Genomic DNA, 16578 nt, shown 5'->3' on the forward strand with positions numbered 1-16578 from the left:
CTTTCTTTTTCCCTGTGGTCTCTGAGGGCTTTAGAAACATTGGTAAACTGGCTCTCATTCATGTTTGTGATGTACTTATAAATATTTCCCATTTGTAACTGTGAAAATCAGCATGATAAGCTAATGGAACAAGTGAGCAGCAGAGACGGAAATTGAATATAGCCATCAGACCTGGTTGCAGGATTATCGTCTAGCAGTGTTAAATGAAAGCATTGTGAGACATTTCAGGTTTGGGATGCACAGCTAAAACCATTCTTTATGGAGGGGGGGATTTGGCTCTGGCAGCGTGCTGCAAATGGTGCTTGAGGTTAGCATCTCCAGTCCTGGAGCGGTGCTGAGAATCACAGAAACCTTTTCTTACCTACGGGGAAGTTTTATCTAGTGAAGGGGAACACGGCAATGCTCAGTCCACCGCTGCAAACCTACCACTGCCTTACAGCATGGGAGCAGTCTTAGTAGCCTGGGCAATGCGGATACTATAATGATAATTTGTGGCTGAGTGAGGTTATCTCAGGGATATTACAAACAGGATGGATTTTCTCCAGAGAATTAACCCCATAAAGGCTCCCCAGAAGTAATATTCCATACCATTTGAGAAAAATGAAAGTCTTCATCTTTATTTTTGATCTTTTAAATACCACAAAAATCTTTGCAGTGCCAGCACTATTGATTGGCATGAGTCTGCTGGACAAGGAAATCCCAGCAATGATCTTTTGAAGTGACAGTCTTACTGCTTGGTTGTAGCTCTTGCATCATGTTCAAAACTCTTCCCAGACTGCTAGTGCATCATGCCAGCCTGAGCCCCATCCCATGGGGCCTGTAATCCCCAGGGGCAGGGGAGAGGCATCCTGCTGCGGGCACGTGCTGGAGAGGTGGGAGCGGAGCGCCCTGGAGACATTCAGCCCCTGAGCTGGGAAAAGTGTGGCTCCAGCACACCCTTCGTCTGCTATCTAGATGACTCATATAGCAGAAGGATGTTTAATGGAAGGAGAACACATAATTTCCCTCCTTTCACTGGTCCTAATTAGGAAATACTGTAAATATCTGAGTATATTTATAGCCACAGAACTCAGCCTTCTACTCCTCTGGCTAGAGAAGGGAATATACATGCAGAATTAGTCTGATTCTGCATTTATTGGATTTTACTGCTTCCAAATAATACATGTTCACTTTACAAATAAATTTACATTGGTTACCCCCCCCCTTCCCAGCAGTCAGTCCTATAATGCCCTTCTCATTTTGAGTTCTCCTGCATTATTAATTCAGCAGTTTGTAATTAAATAATAAGTTAATCAAATTGTTCCCTCAAGAGTACCTGTGTAAATGCATTGAAGACTGATCGATTTAACTGAGGTCACTTAGAGATAGTTTAGCCTTCAAACTCACCATTATGAAGGATGAGAAACAAAGAGGAACAGATCTCATGAGGAAAAGGCTCTCTGAGCTGAGGGCAGGAGGACTGTGTCTTTTAACCTTGTACATGTTTTCTTGTAATTCCTGTGGGAAAAAAAAATGGTTCTGGAACCAAACATCCAAAATCACATGGACTTTGGTGTTCATATTACTTTAGCTGTCAAAACTACAGTTCAGATTTTAAAATGTGTCATGATAATTAGCTGCTTTCTCCTTTGTTTTACACTGTCATATCGTATGGGAACAAAAGGAGAATTCCTTTAAGGGAATTAAAGGTGAGTAAACACAGAAGGGTGATACTATGGGGGTGGTGTTGCAGTATTGTTATTGCTGTTTTTGTCAGAGAAGTTAAGTTCTACGTATAACTGTCCCCACTGATTTGAGCAAAACTCTGCAGCTTATATGAAAAGATAAAATGCTTACACAGTTGTAAAGGGGTGGGAGGAAATGAAGGTAACCTTTTTTATTTCTCCTTCAGTTAGCTTTTGCAGCCAAATGGGTGTTCTCTCAGGTTCCTCAAAAGCATTTAGGTACTGGTCACTTCCAGGTGTGGTGGCACAGCCCGGATGGTTCAGTAACCTAAAGGTTTTCCCCAATATTCCCTTTAGACCAAGTGACCCAGCGAGGCAACCTACTCCTCCCTGGTAAGGGGAGATTCACCACCCTGTGGTAAAGCAAGGTAAAGATTTGGCACGCAGGCTGCTAGGCCAACTGTAGGGGAGCAAGCAGAGTTGGTACTTCCAAAACAAGGCAGTTGGCTCCCTCTGCTGATTTGCAGCACGATTTTAGTTGTGTTAAGCAAAGAGCACTCTCCTCCTTTAGGTCCTGGAGGTTCCAGTATCATTGTGCCTTCTGGTTTTAATGTGGTTTCTTTCCCTGTGAAGTAGCTACGAAGCTGTATGTTCCTCTTTAGCTTAAAATCTGTACAGACCTTTACAAAGATTAATACATGTATTTATGACTGAGAATCAAACTGTAATGTAGCAGCTGAGTATAAGCATTTTAGGTAAGACCTCCATAAAATTGTAATTACACCCATCTGTTTCCCTTAAGTATCCAGTAGGAAACAGTTAGCACTTACATATCTCTTGATAGCTCTCTCTCAATCTGGTATTATGGGGAAAGAGGGAAATTGATTTCCCCCTTTACTTTCTAGAAAAAGATAGTGCTTAAATTCAAATATATGAGAAAACCAAGCTGAAAGTGTTTGTCAAAGGAGTTTTATTTGTACATGGATAGTGCCAAAACAGCAGAGTTTTCCAAAAGTTTCTCTAACCCTTATGCACCAATTATGGAAAAGACAGAACAGCCACACTTCTAATAAAGCTGTGGCCATATAAAGAGATATCAACAGTAAACAAACATATATTATTTTTTAAGAATAAGTACCGTTGCATCATAGCTGTTGGATATAAAAAGAGCTTTGTGAATAGCTGTAAACTGAATTCTCATTGAGAAAGATACACAAATAAGTGTTACTTTTATGGGCTGGCTGTTACGTGATTATTTGACCAGATCCTAATTTGGGGTAAACTGGTGAACACTTCAGTGGAGAGCTGTGAAAGGCCAGTTTCCACTGTGGCTGGACTGATGCACTGACTCTGAAATTGATGCTTTTCTATAGCTAAAAAAGGAAGTGACTTGAGACACTATTGGGAAATAAAACCAAAAAAACAAAAAAACCTGGACTGAGAGAACTTGTCTGCTTGTGGGGTTTTTACCACTTATTGGTAACCATTTTAGAGACATTAGTGTTAGGATATTTGATATTGCACACTTTTAAAAGGGTTGCCTGCAAGAATTTGGCAATCTGGGTGCAACCAAGTTACCTAAACCTAAGTTCCTCATGCCTTTTGAAATGTCCTCATGTACCGTAACACTTGGAAGTTAGTGGAGTCCTGGTGATTTTTGAGCTCATTTGAAGGTACTTGAGACTTTCCACAGCCAAATGAAGATGACATGCTCTGTCTCTCCTGTAGATACCTATGTGAAACTGTCATGAACAAATCTTCCATGTGCCATGCATCTATGTGTGCCTTCGTCATTGCACAGACCGATGAGATGGGCTGACCGGGCGCTCCAGCTGTCAGAAGGTTGAACATCGTGACCAGGCGGTACTGTCACTTTGTAGGGCATCTTCTGAATTTGCAGCAGCAGTTTCCCAGAGAGGATCACTTTGAACTTGCAATTGCACCCGCGGTTGTCCCTTGTGTTGAGGTGAGCGTCGCCTCCCGGCTGGCACTCGGCGGGCTGCTGCAGGGTGCGCGGTACCAGTAGATGGAGCTGAAGGACCCCAATCGCTGAAGAGATGGTAAAATTAATACCCAAGCTGCAGGCCAAGATTTTGCCATTTTTATGTGCTGCTACTATTTGCCCTTTGCTATGACATTTTTTTCCCCCTGAATGAACCTGCATTGAGAAATTAATACAAGTGGAGCACTTTACAAGATTTGAGAAGTCAGGTTGTCTAAAAAAATTTAGATAAGCATTTACTGCTGTGTGTCTCTGTCCAAATAATGCTTCCCGAATGTCACCCGTTGTCAGTGACACTGCAGCTCTTAATGTCACGTTGTCACTGTCATGGCAATTAGTTAAAGGTACTGGCACTTGATAAGCTTATTATGCTCTGTACTGTGAAGGAGGTAAAAATTTCTGTGCATCTGTATATGGGCTCTTACTAGAATCACGTTACTGTATGATAAATGACATAATTTTACACCTCTGGTAACTGTTTCCTCTGATGTTGATATTGGGGGGGGGGTGGTGGTGGTATTTTATCTACTGCGTATTTAATACCATTCATATCCGAGACAAAAATAACTTTCTGCAGCCCCTAAGGAGAGAAGCAGGTATACTCACACATCACAAGATAAATATTTAGATAAATAGGAAGGATATCTAAAGCCATATCTAAAGCTTTCCCATGGACTTTCTGTTAGTACACACTTATGCTGGATTCTGTTCAAAGCACAGCTAAGTAGCACAGAGGAGTGAGAGCTTTCTAAAATTCCCCTTTCAGATAAAGAAGTTTAGATGTCACATGTCAAACGCAATGTGACCTCAGGGGTTTCAACCTAGTCCTTAACAGGCATTTCTCACTCTTGAAAAAACGGCTGGCTTTTGAAACAATGCCTCCTTTCAAGAACTTTGGCTTAATATTATGGCATGAAGGTCAAGATTGTCTTCTACTGACTGAGAGGAGCACAGCAGCTTTTACAGTGGTTCCTTTCTTCATATGTGGCTCTTACTTGTACTTAATATTTTGAACTAAAAAATGAAATCTAGCATGAGAAAGTATAATTTTCTGTGTGAGGCTTTTATGTGTTTTGTCTTTTAGCCTCACTATTGTCATGTTGTCATCATGCTGAATGCTTATTCTCTTATTAACTGATGCTCTTTATTTGACAGGACTATTTACTTTTGTTGGTCTTAAGTTTTCTGGCAAGGTACACAGACAATTTCAACTTGAACCTTTCAGTGGAAGGAACACAGAGACAATTCAGCATGTCTCTGTAGAGGCTACCAATGGGATAAACAAACGATGGACCTGTATGAGACTGTGAACAGGCCAGGTCAGCTCAACCCAGACACAATGAAGGTAAATTACAGCACAGGCAGGCGGGGAGCAACCACCAGAAGTCCTGGAAAAGGCTATACTAAAACCTCTCAGATCTGAATAGAGGGATTACTTCTTGTTATAAAAAGAGTCTGCACATTGTATGTGTGCAATTACTTCAGAAGAGCAATACTGCTCTAATTGACCCAAAAAGGCAGTTAGTCAGTCAGACAGCTGGCTGTGGACAATGGGGCAAAACCCCCTGAAAACAGCCCTGCATTAGATTAGATTACATATTTTTGTTATCACCCACCCTGTATGAAGACCTCACGCCCTTAGCCCAGGTGACTGTTGGGTGGCTGTGTGAGCGGGCTTTTGGCCTGCTTTCCTGGAGGCAGGCGAACATGCCAGAAATAATGTACTTGTTTGGCAACTGCGGATCAGAACATCAATCTGCAATGTTGGTATCTTAGAGGAGTCAGAGCTGCTCTTGATTCACACGCCACAGTAGTCAAACAAGCAATTTTTCTTCTGTAGCTGGCGTGTTACATGTGACCTCTTCTACTGGAAGTGGCCTTTCTCAGACGTACCCAAGTCACTCACTGTCGCCTCGGGTTCTGCTTGCTGTGATGTATTTTTTTCTCAGGCTAAAGTCATCTGGAAAGGATGCTTGAAAGGACAGGAGAGAGAGACACAGCTTAAGTAATAGGGCTCTACCCAAACTCTTAGGGATAGCAAATATTGAGGAGTTTAAATATGCTTGTAATCCATTTTTCTTTTTTTTAGATGCCTTTTTGCCTGGGAAGCCTTGTTTTTTATTAAATAAGCCTTTGGGAAAGCTCTCTTAGCATCGGTACTCCTGGTCACAGCTAGCAGGAACAGAACTGGAGGTGCTGTGCCCAAGTTAAAGCAAGATTGTAACTGGGAACTCCACCCCAAGGCTCACTCCATGCAAGGAAAAATTCAACACCTAAACCCTAAAGAAATTCAACCCTAAAGAAAGGACAGCACAAGTGCTCAAATTTTAGCGGGAATGCCTTGAAATTGTACCCAAAGCAGACAGAACTACAGTTTGTCCTTAAATTGTGACAGTAGCCAATTTCACTTGCTTTCAGATTATTCCAGAGCTGACAAATACATACCTATGTCTTTATGTCTAGGAAATTAATAATCTTTCTTCAGGAAAAAATAATGACAACTATGTTGGCATACAAGGAATGCATAATAATTTACCTGGAGTAACGGATTCATCTATTACCTTAGTCCTTACAACCTCATTTACTAAATGGGCGGATATCTGAGGTCTAATATTAAGCTCTGGCAATGTGGCTTATATTTGAATAATGTTTGTTTCAAAGACCTGTTTAATACGGTGATAGCAATAGTTGTGGAGAATGTTTTTAAGTCTGGCTTTTTAAATTTCTCATCTTTAGGACCAGTTCTTACTGAAGTAAATTGGTGGCATCAATGCTGGTTTTGGTACGAGATGCCAGACCAGAAGTCCAGGCAATGGGAAAAAAAAGGCATCTTAAAGATCCTCATTGACTCCATTAGGTTTGACTTGCGTTCAGACATCTGTTAAGATTATACATCTGCTTAAATCCAGTAAGTTAATATAGTAGTTTTCCTTTTTTGCTATAGCTATTCAGCATTCTCTTTGCTTTGCCCCTTTATTTTTTTCTGTATTCAGTTAAGACATTCAAGGTTTAAAACAGCCTACTGCCTGTTCTGAGAGGGCCTCACCGAAACAATTGTCACGCACTGCTTAGCAATGCGGGAATTAGTTTTTTTTTTCCTCCAGGAACCTTATAATACCACATTTTTTTGCCTGGCCTCTGAAAGGTGAACAGGGGTGCATGCCACGTCCCTGGATCAACATGGATCCTCCTCATATACTACAATGGGAGAGGCCGCTGAAGTGAGCCCCTTCCACTCAGCACGAGCTGGGACTGAGTACCTTGTGATACTTGAGGGAGAGTGCAGCAATTTCAGATTCATATTTTTATAATGTATAATGAGCAGAATAAAAGCATTTTTTAAAATAGAACCTTTTTGCTTTGTTTTTTACTGGAGTATCAAATACATTTCAATCAGGTACTTCAGACATTTGTATCTATGAAAGTGAAAAGATAATACTTTTGGCATAGAAAGAATATTGGAAAATTCAGAAAAGAAAATGTACAGTTACTGCTTGAACATAACTTTTAATGCTCTAACCCCCAAAGGTGCTGTCTCTTGAGCTGGGAGCTGACTGGAGGCATAAGCATTGCTATGATGCTGTGCACACACTGGCTTTACTGTCTCTCCAATGGTAGGTAACTTTGGGGAAACAAGTGTAATTAGTTGAAGTACGATTACATGTGATGTTCTTAACATATATTAGAAATACTTATATTTAAGAATATTTTTTTTTTTTCTAAGATAAACATATCTGGGTCTGAGTTAATCTGATGCCAATGATTAAGCTCTTTGTTATAGGGAGGCCAGGCAGTAACTCCTACTGTTCAACTTCTCCAACAGAATTTTATGAGCAGACCAGAATTTATGAATACACAGCGCTGGACCTGGATTCACCTGCAGGATATAGCCCATGGCTACCAAAGAACAACCCAAAACTACAGTGATAAATGGAACGCACTGGTGGGCCAGAGCAGGTGAGCGTGCCTGTTCGTAGCACATCCGAGAGGCAGGCGGGACTGCTCCTGCACTGGGATGGAAACTGGGACAGCTGTGGTTCAGCTACTGCCTGGGCTGGGGTGATGGGGTGTAGCCAGGCAGCAGCAAACCTCTGTGTGGAAGCCTTCAGGGGAATGCTCTGAATTTCGGTGTTAGGGAGGGACAAGCCACTCCATAGGTTTAAAGAAAACTGCAATAACAGACTTAGGAACAAGTTAAATTAAAAAAACCCACAATTGAGTTAAGGGCACCACAAGCTGTGGCACATGCAGAGGGCCAAGGTGGACGTGGGTCCAACCGCCACCCTTGCAGTAGCAATTCTAGCAAACAGCACAGTGCTTTTGCCAATTGTTGAGCAATTACCGGGCCCATCCAGGACAGCGCACGCACCCAGCGCTCATGGGTGCTACTACAGCTCTGACAAAAGCCCCGGGTGCAGAGGATCACCCAGGGCAGTGCGGGGCGGGGGTGGCCACTCTTGGGCCCTGTGTGGCGGGAGAGGGTTCGGTAAGGTGGCTTCTCGACTGCTGCGCGCGGGGTGGCTGAGCCACAGCTTAGGGTCTGACTTTCAGGACGGTGTGTGCCCAGGCAAATGACTGGGGTTAAAAAGGACCATGAGAGTTAGGATTTTTATTTTTTTCCCCCTGAATTAACTGTGGGGGCAGCAGGGTGTAGGTGTGCCAACTCAGCCCCACGGCGGGCAGTGACCTCCGCCCTTTCACCTGCTGGTGGGGCTGCCCAGACCGCCCTTCTGCAGCCCAGCCTTGGTTCGTGACTGCAGAGGTGCCGTCCGAGGGAGGTGGTCGGCTGAAGAAGGATGCCCTCCCTGAGGGAGAAACACCCCGGCCTCCAGCTCTGCTGCCTGCCTGCTGGGAGAGGCTGTGCGGGGCCCTCGCCTTCCTTCCTTCCACCCCTGCGTGAGCGGGCCCCTCGCTCCTGCCAGCCGCTTCTGCGCAGGGTGAGCATGCGCAGCTTGCAGCTCCCCTTGTCATGCAGGAGGTGGTGGATTTTTTGCATGGCTCTCAGCTTATTTATGTGTCAAATGCAATTTATGTGTGTCATGCAATTTAAATGAGTTGAAAAATACAAAGTTAATTTATCTTAAAATGAGTAGATTTTCACTATCTATATTTTTCTGGCTTAGTAGCTGAAGACTTTGGTATTCTCTCCTATTTAACAGTATTTCTGTTTTCATTATGAACTGAATTTGTGATAAAGTACAGGGTTTAATTTTGATATTAAAAGTATTCTTAGGTAACCTGTATTGCCAACTTTCCCCGTTTGCCCATAATAATTCAGTTTATCCAGAGATTACAGAAAAGGTCATCAGGAGTTACTTTACTGAAATACTGCGTATTAGTGATATGAAATGCCAATTTACTAAATCAAGCCATAAATACATCCTTCAACTTTACTGCTACTTTTTTTCCTATTTCCCAATAACGTAGCTTTGTCCTGATTATATTGCAGTACAAACATTCAAATTCTTTGATCAAATCTACTTCATAATTGTGTAGACTGTGATCCTATAAAGCCCTTGCATTCTGTATGTAGAAGCTTTGTCTTGTTTTGTATTATTTATTTAAACACAGAAATAATGCTTTGCAGTCAGTTTATTTTGATATTCTAAAACCAGAAAACAGTGTCCTTGTCAGGGCTAAGGCACAAAGGTTAGCCGCAGAGTCTTGCTTCTGTTGCCATAGCTGTTTTGTGGTTGAGATGTGTGTTTCATTTTCCAGAACTCTGATATTCATAATTCTGGAGAGAAAAAGAAGTCAGCTAATTAAAAGCAAATATTTTGATTTATGTAATAATGTCTTGCAAAAGGTGTACAAGGTAGGATTGCATTTGGGTGTTTGCCAACATTGAAGATGTGGCGGAAACATTGTTCCTCAAAAGTAAGATACTCTTCCTAAAATACGTTATCACCAGAGACATGGAAGATGTGGGGATTTGTGTTGGTATGGCAGTGATTTTAAACCTCCATCTGCCTTCCCTAGACCCTAGTAGCCATTCACTTATTTCATGTTCAGCAGGGCTTAGAAAATGCTTAGAGTGTTTAAAATATTAGGTGGTTTAAAAAAGGTAAACGAAAGTATAATTATTAGGTATAGATAGAATTACAGTAAGAAGTTTTTGAGTGCTTTCCAGGAGGACGCACAAGCTCAGACTTGCCTGATCTGTTTCCACCCATGTCCCTTCACAGTCTTTTTTTCTGATTCATTTGGGAAGCTTCCTTATCGGTGCACTGCTCAGTAAGGGGTATGCCATCTGCATATTATTGTAAATTAGAGGATTCATCCATCTACTATCTTAGATGAGTATGGCTTTCCTGCAGGAATTTGTTAAATTGTACAAATTTAATTCTCATATCCCTTCTGGAATATTGAACAAAACTAATTTTATGACTGCAGGGTTTTAAAGCAGAAGGGGCAGTAAACTAATATAATTAATCATTGTGTCATTGCTACAGAATAATGGACTAATTCTCTTCCTAATTTCCAGTTACTTATCATTTTAAACCTCACAGGAAAAGCAGCACTGTATAGAAAGCAACAAGGAACAACCAATTAAGAAAAAATGTTTTGTTTCATCATCTTAAGCAAGTGTAACAGAACTGAGGAAACTCTGGTTGTGATTTATTAGTTGCATTTGTTCTTTGAGTTTTCACATAGAGTTAGATATTGCACTGAACTGCTTCACATAGAAAAAATAATGATTTTCCCCATATTGACATTCTGTGCATCAAATTTGCATTTTTAAAAAAACACTCAAGTATATAGAATAATTGGCTTGAGTTAAAATGAACAAAACAAGCCATCTGAAACTCTTAGTTAACAATAATTTTTTTTAACATCAAGTGTGAAAAAATTAAAAATTCCTGTAATTACAAAAATTCAATTGTAATCTGACACACTCTCCTAATTCGGGCCACTTAAACTAAATACTTATGTTTTACTTACAAGACTTCAAATATTTACTTCATAGCGGAATTAAACTCTGCCATTACAGGTTGATGAGTACATTCTTTACCAGCTGATCATTTTAAATGTATCTACTACCTGTCACTAGTTTGGGTGTGAAACTGTGGGATCTACTAAATCTTTGCAGGTTCAAGTTTAGACTGGCACAATAAAGACGACCAATACCTCTGATAACTCCCACTGGGATTGGAATTTGGATGCTTTTAGAGTGATTCAGGCCTTTTCAGCTAGAGGCAAGGGGAGAATATCAAGAAGGTGGAAGAGAATGGAAGGGAATGAAGCACTAGGAAAAACTGGCTCGAGATAGGTAAGGAAGGAGCTGGAAAAAAAGCATCACTGATAAGACTGTCTGGAGCCTGTGAAGATGCAGCTGAGTACCAGAAGAAATGAAGGAAAGGCAGAGTGGGAATGCAGGAGGGAACAGGAGGTGCTTGATGGGAACAGAGACTTGAGTTCTGACACACGTGAGAGAAGACTCCATGGGATGGGTAGGACAGAAAGAGAGAGGGCTAGTGATATCTGGCAGGAGTGAACAGAGGAGGAAGATAAATTGGTAGTTCCTGTTGCTGTGCAGAGTTCAGCACCATTTATGGCAGCAAGCTGGAAGGCATTTAAAGGCTGAGCTTTCAACTAAAAAGTCTCATTAAGTAGAGGCTCAGTAACCCTATCAGAAATGTTAGGAGAAAAACAGTAAACAAGGCAGCATTTTTTCCACTGGTTTTCATATAAGTACAGCTAATTGAACTGAACCTAGAGGAAGCACTGACTTGAACCCTTTTTTTTTTTTTCCCCTTGAACAGGAATTCAGCATGAACTGTTTGTTACTTTCAAGTTTTGTTAATCTGGAAAAACTTTAGTCACTGCTAAACCAAATTAGAACCTAACCGAATAATTAACATGTTTGACCCTCTACTTAAATGTAATAAATTCATTATCAGTGTGGGGCAATACTCCTTTCTGCATTCCCCAGCTCAATCCCACATCTCGTTTACCCTGCCCAGATTCCTTCCAGCCTTCTGCTTTGAATCAGGTGGTGCCATAGGTTGTGGAATACCTTCCAGTGGGATGAGTTGGAGAACATTGGTAGGGTTTGGTCTGTGTGAGTAGCATTGCTCAGAGTTCTCTTTTTCCTTATTTCTCTATTACTGCTTCCATTCTCATGACAAACTTCATGAAGGGTGCAGAGGAATGACCTACCTGCCTGTCAGACACTAGGGAGAATATTTCTCCATGTTCTGTTGTACTGCTAAGCCAGCTGTCCTCCGTGCCTAATAGTCAGAGGAGCACTGCTGTGACAAGCCATTTGGAAAAAAAGTAACAGGGATTGTGTGGGTTTTCATCTAGAACTGACATCAGATGTTTAAAACATTTTAAAGAAAATGCTGGGAAATTAATATAGAAATTGCCATGCAACTGTTCATGCCAGTTATGTTGTTAGTAAACTTAAATGCTGTACAAGCAAGCTTTTTGAGTTTGATTTTTATTTTACTCTGTCTGGAGAACATGGTGTCAAATGCCCATTTTTTATTTTAAGAATAGTCTTAAAAGACTTGATTGCCCTTTGATCCTAACGTTGTGTTGAAGGTAGTTCAAAGTTATAAGGAGTTATGTATGCTGTATCTTAATGAAATGCTTGTCTGAAATTGTACCGATAGCCTGCTGTGAAAAAATCAATTTGCCATCAGCAAACTGAATGTACTTGATGCTCAATTCAGTTCACCCAACTATTTCACGTTCTTTCCCTGTAGTAAAACAAAAGGGTCCTGAGAATTAATTACAGTGTTAGCATCTGCTCATGGCAGCTTTGCTGATATACTTAGTCGGATAAGGTAGTTAAGGCGGGAGTGAGATGGAGTGTAAAGTATTTCCCACTACCATTTCTTATGCAAATACTTTTTAAAGGACAGGCCTCTCTGTTGATTCCTGCACATACTTTTCTTTTTGCAGTAGAGTACCCAAATGTGTATAAAATCAGGAAATACTGATCGCTTCCAAATAATTTGTATTATGTCACTTTTTCATGTTTCATATTTCTACAAATATTGCTGGCTGCACAGTGGAGTATTGTTTATCTGAATACTGGTAATAACATTTCTTCCTTTAAAGTAAATTCCAAACTTTTTTGGGATCAGTAGATGAATGAGAAGTTTGCTGAGATTACAGGTTCCTCAGATTCCTGATGTTGATTCTTGTATTAGTGCAATTCCAACCTGCTGTGCCAAGTACACTGTGGAGCAACCTCGAATGCTGGACAAGCATACTTTTGTGTTGTGCAAAATCTCCTTTGACAGTTTCGTCTTCATGAACGTTAAAAAATGTTAGTGTGCTAATATGCCAATCTAAACTGAGGTTTTGTTGTGCTAAATGTAGATTGAGCTGTAGCACAAGCCCACAAAATATTGGTATTTTTAGGATTCTAGTATTCTATAATTTTCTATTTTAATGCATATTCAGGTAAATAAATCTCACTCATTTGAGCTAGAAGAAGGATCAGCTCCTGTACTTTTTGTCTATGCTTTTTCTTTTTCATGAAACATCACAAGGTATAAATTACCTCTCTTGGAATGCCTGAGAAAACATGATCTCTTACACCCAAGAGATTTTCATTATTTGTAAATTCTCTATAATTTCTCTCATGTTGGATTTGAAATGTGTTCATCCATATCACTGTATTTTGGAGAGGATCGTCTTAGGTTTCTGTGGGAGAGTGCCTCAAATTTGGTCTTGTCATGAACAATTGTGATGCCACCAATGGTAGTAGGATTAGTCCTGTTTGAATTGGAGAACAATTTCAGTTCACATAATTATAATAAAAAACCTAAATTTGGTGAAGTAAGAACAGGTTTATTGTCTTCAGTAATCTGAAAGAGGAAAAATAGAACTAGTGGGAGTTCTGAATGTTTTTAATATTTATTGTTTCATATTTTCTGACAAGCTGCAAGCACAAATGGGAAAATTTTGTTTGCATGTCTGAAGGTATAATATATCCTCTAAGCCTTCAGAAAATTAGCATGTGGGCCATTAGTTGCTTGTGGGTTTTGAATGATAAGTTATTATCTGAAGAAATACAATCCAAGGTTTCATTAGATTAAGCTTTTTCTTCTTGAAGACATTTGAATATTCTTTATGATATCATTTGTTAATTTTATTCTTTTCTAGATATATACAAAATTATCATTAATGCTTCAGCTTTTATATTGGATACAATTCTTAATTTCATGACCGTTAGATTGCCATATACCAAATGCTTTTAACCTCTTAAGTCATAAAAGAATTGTTGAAGAAGTGCCTGGCACTGGTCAGGTGCAGTGATAATTAATACTGAAGTGAAAAGAAAAATATCTATATTATTTCATAAACTAATACTCTTATAAAACTGTAGTAACATAGTGTGACATTTAATATGCATGCCTGCATAACTTGTTTCTTCCATCAACTAATATTTAACTAAGGGTTGAAAGAGTGGATCTTTGCTCCCTATTGGCCTGGCAGTTGAAAAGCATTTCTGTATTTTGTAGATATGCTTTATTAGAACATCACATGGCATGAAATTTAAACTCTACGCATGTATAACAGTTTTTGAAAGAGCCTGTGGTTTGCTACTCTTCCAGAGCAAACACATCCTCTAAATAATAACCATTTTGGTGGATACTTTGAATGATTCCTGAGTATGTCTAGAGATAACCCTTGAAAATAAAAGGTGGTCTAAGCAAAATGAAAACACAACTAAACTACCAATAACTCTGGTAATAAAAGAACAGCCTATCTGGACCTCAGAACTGGGCTGCACACCCCCATCCTTTTCTGTTTGTCAAAATGCACTGCAGTTATGCAAACAGGGAGGTAACAAACAGCCTTAGAACTAAGAAATCACTTTTTCTAATACTGGATTAATCATGTGCTTCATCCCCACATCTGAGGGAGAGTAGAATCTGCTAGTTGTGTAGGGAAGTATTACTGAAATTAGCAGTTTACTGAAATCATTGTGCTTTTCTCCCCTCAGTTTGAACATATTTAATTGGCAAATGTCATAAATACACAGTTTATAATGGAAGAGTAATTTTTATTATTTAAGTTTCTTAAACATTTAACATATAAGGACATGTTGTTAGGCAAAATATTTGATCTATTACATATAGAAAATGCTGTTGTCCTTCAGAAAATAGACTTCCTTATATTATTGTTTTACGAAAATGGCTTAATATCATGAAATTTTTTATCTATTACCTTTCTTTTCATCATAAGTAGTTCCCATTGTGTACATGTAGAAAGAGTACACTTAACCTGAAAAAAAATCTTCATACTTTGTAATTACTTTTTAAAAATTATTTATCATTTTATATCTATTTAGAAAGGCCGTCTTAATTAGGAAAAAAGTCTTATATTTCTTTATAAAAATAAGATGGTTATTTATTAGAATTGCTGGTGAGAATGTTTGTGATCCCTTTAGATATGAATAGATACTCAGGTGAATTGAAAACTAGTAGTTTTTATGATTCTTGAATATAGTTTCAAGCAAGATATATGTTTTATATGTTGTTTAGCAGTATTGAGGGGAGGGAAAAATAGAAACATATTTTATCATTCTAGAATTTTATGGCACGTGGTAATTGTTACCTTGAAAATAGTCAGGATACATTTTCACATAAGCTGTAAGACTTCCAAAACTATTTTTTTCTATGTTAGATTTGGTCCAGGAGGTGTACAAAATCTTGTGATCTTCATTCCTTGTATTTATATGAGAAATAATTGTCAGAAAGAAGTACTTTTTTTGAATACTTCAACAAAAAAGAAATAGAAACTTTTATGTAATGTCTTCTGTGCTTTGAATTTCATAAGAAGGGGGTCAATTTGGTAAATTTTTCTTTGGTGTGGGAAAAGCATTCCTGATAGCCTAATATTTCATATAGCTGGGAGGAAAAATTTTAAGTTTTGTACACTGCTTAATTCCTCTAGATGTTGGAATGTTTTCATCTGGAGAAGCAGCATATTTTGTGTCTAACATTTCTCATTACAGATGCTAATTAGCAATAACTAACAAATGATGGTGTTATGCATTAATATCAGAAGAGCATTGAGGCGCTCCAAGAGCAATTGGATCCAACGCTGAGATTGGGGATGCCTGCTCCCAGAAGCTCTCAGCAAAATACCAAATGCATAAATGGTATTGTGACAGCATATAGCTTTGGTTAGAGTAATTTATTTATATATAATTTTAAATATGGAAAGTGAAAGAAGTAGAAGTTGTAACAGAGAATGGTAGGAAGGGAGAATTTATTTAATAAATAATATGTTGTTGCAGGAGCACAGGATATTGATTGCTTCCTTCTTCCTGTGGTCCATTATAGTTGATAGTTTTGGTTAATATTTAGTTAATTTCTACAACAGATGCTGTATTTGTCATGGGATTTGAAAAATGTTGTCTGACCCATAGAGTACATTTCAGCATGTGGATTAGATTGTTTTGTGGATTTTTTTCGAAGTGAGCATCGTTTGTGTGGTTGCCTGTAACTGCATGGAATTGAACTTGATTCAGATAGTCCCAGGTATAAGCTCCAATGAAGGGGTGAGGGGACTATTATCTTTACCCATGTTGACATCAGTAAAATATGGAATATTTTGCTACAAGTAGCTCTATGTGTCAGAAATGTTTCTGTAGTTTATTTTTCAAACCACATCATTGTCCTGATTGACTCTTTACTATACTTCTTTATTTATCTCTGTGGCAAAAAGATTTTTTCTTTCAGCTTTGAAGGGCCTTCATTGCTTGTCTTTCCTTAATCTATGATAGCTATATACCTCACATTGTAAGCCTCGCCTTTTATAGTAGTAGAAGATATTCAAGTCCACCTTAAAATATTTTGGGAGTTTAACTCATGCTTGTAGTTACAAAAAAAAAAAAAAAAAATTCAATAAAGGTCCTCCTGTCAAAGAACACCCTCTCTCTTG

At 39.1% G+C, this 16578-nt stretch overlaps 1 protein-coding gene across 1 annotated transcript in view; it reads left to right on the forward strand.

The window, feature by feature from the left end:
• The first annotated feature begins 4954 nt into the window (after nucleotides 1-4954).
• Nucleotides 4955-16578, forward strand: part of STK33 (serine/threonine kinase 33) — a 44561-nt gene continuing 32937 nt past the window's right edge. The window contains 1 exon segment of the mRNA XM_059826113.1: nucleotides 4955-5011. Coding sequence (XP_059682096.1) covers nucleotides 4955-5011 — 57 coding nt within the window.

Source organism: Gavia stellata, chromosome 17, assembly GCF_030936135.1.
Source record: "Gavia stellata isolate bGavSte3 chromosome 17, bGavSte3.hap2, whole genome shotgun sequence".
Taxonomy (NCBI): Eukaryota; Metazoa; Chordata; class Aves; order Gaviiformes; family Gaviidae; genus Gavia; species Gavia stellata.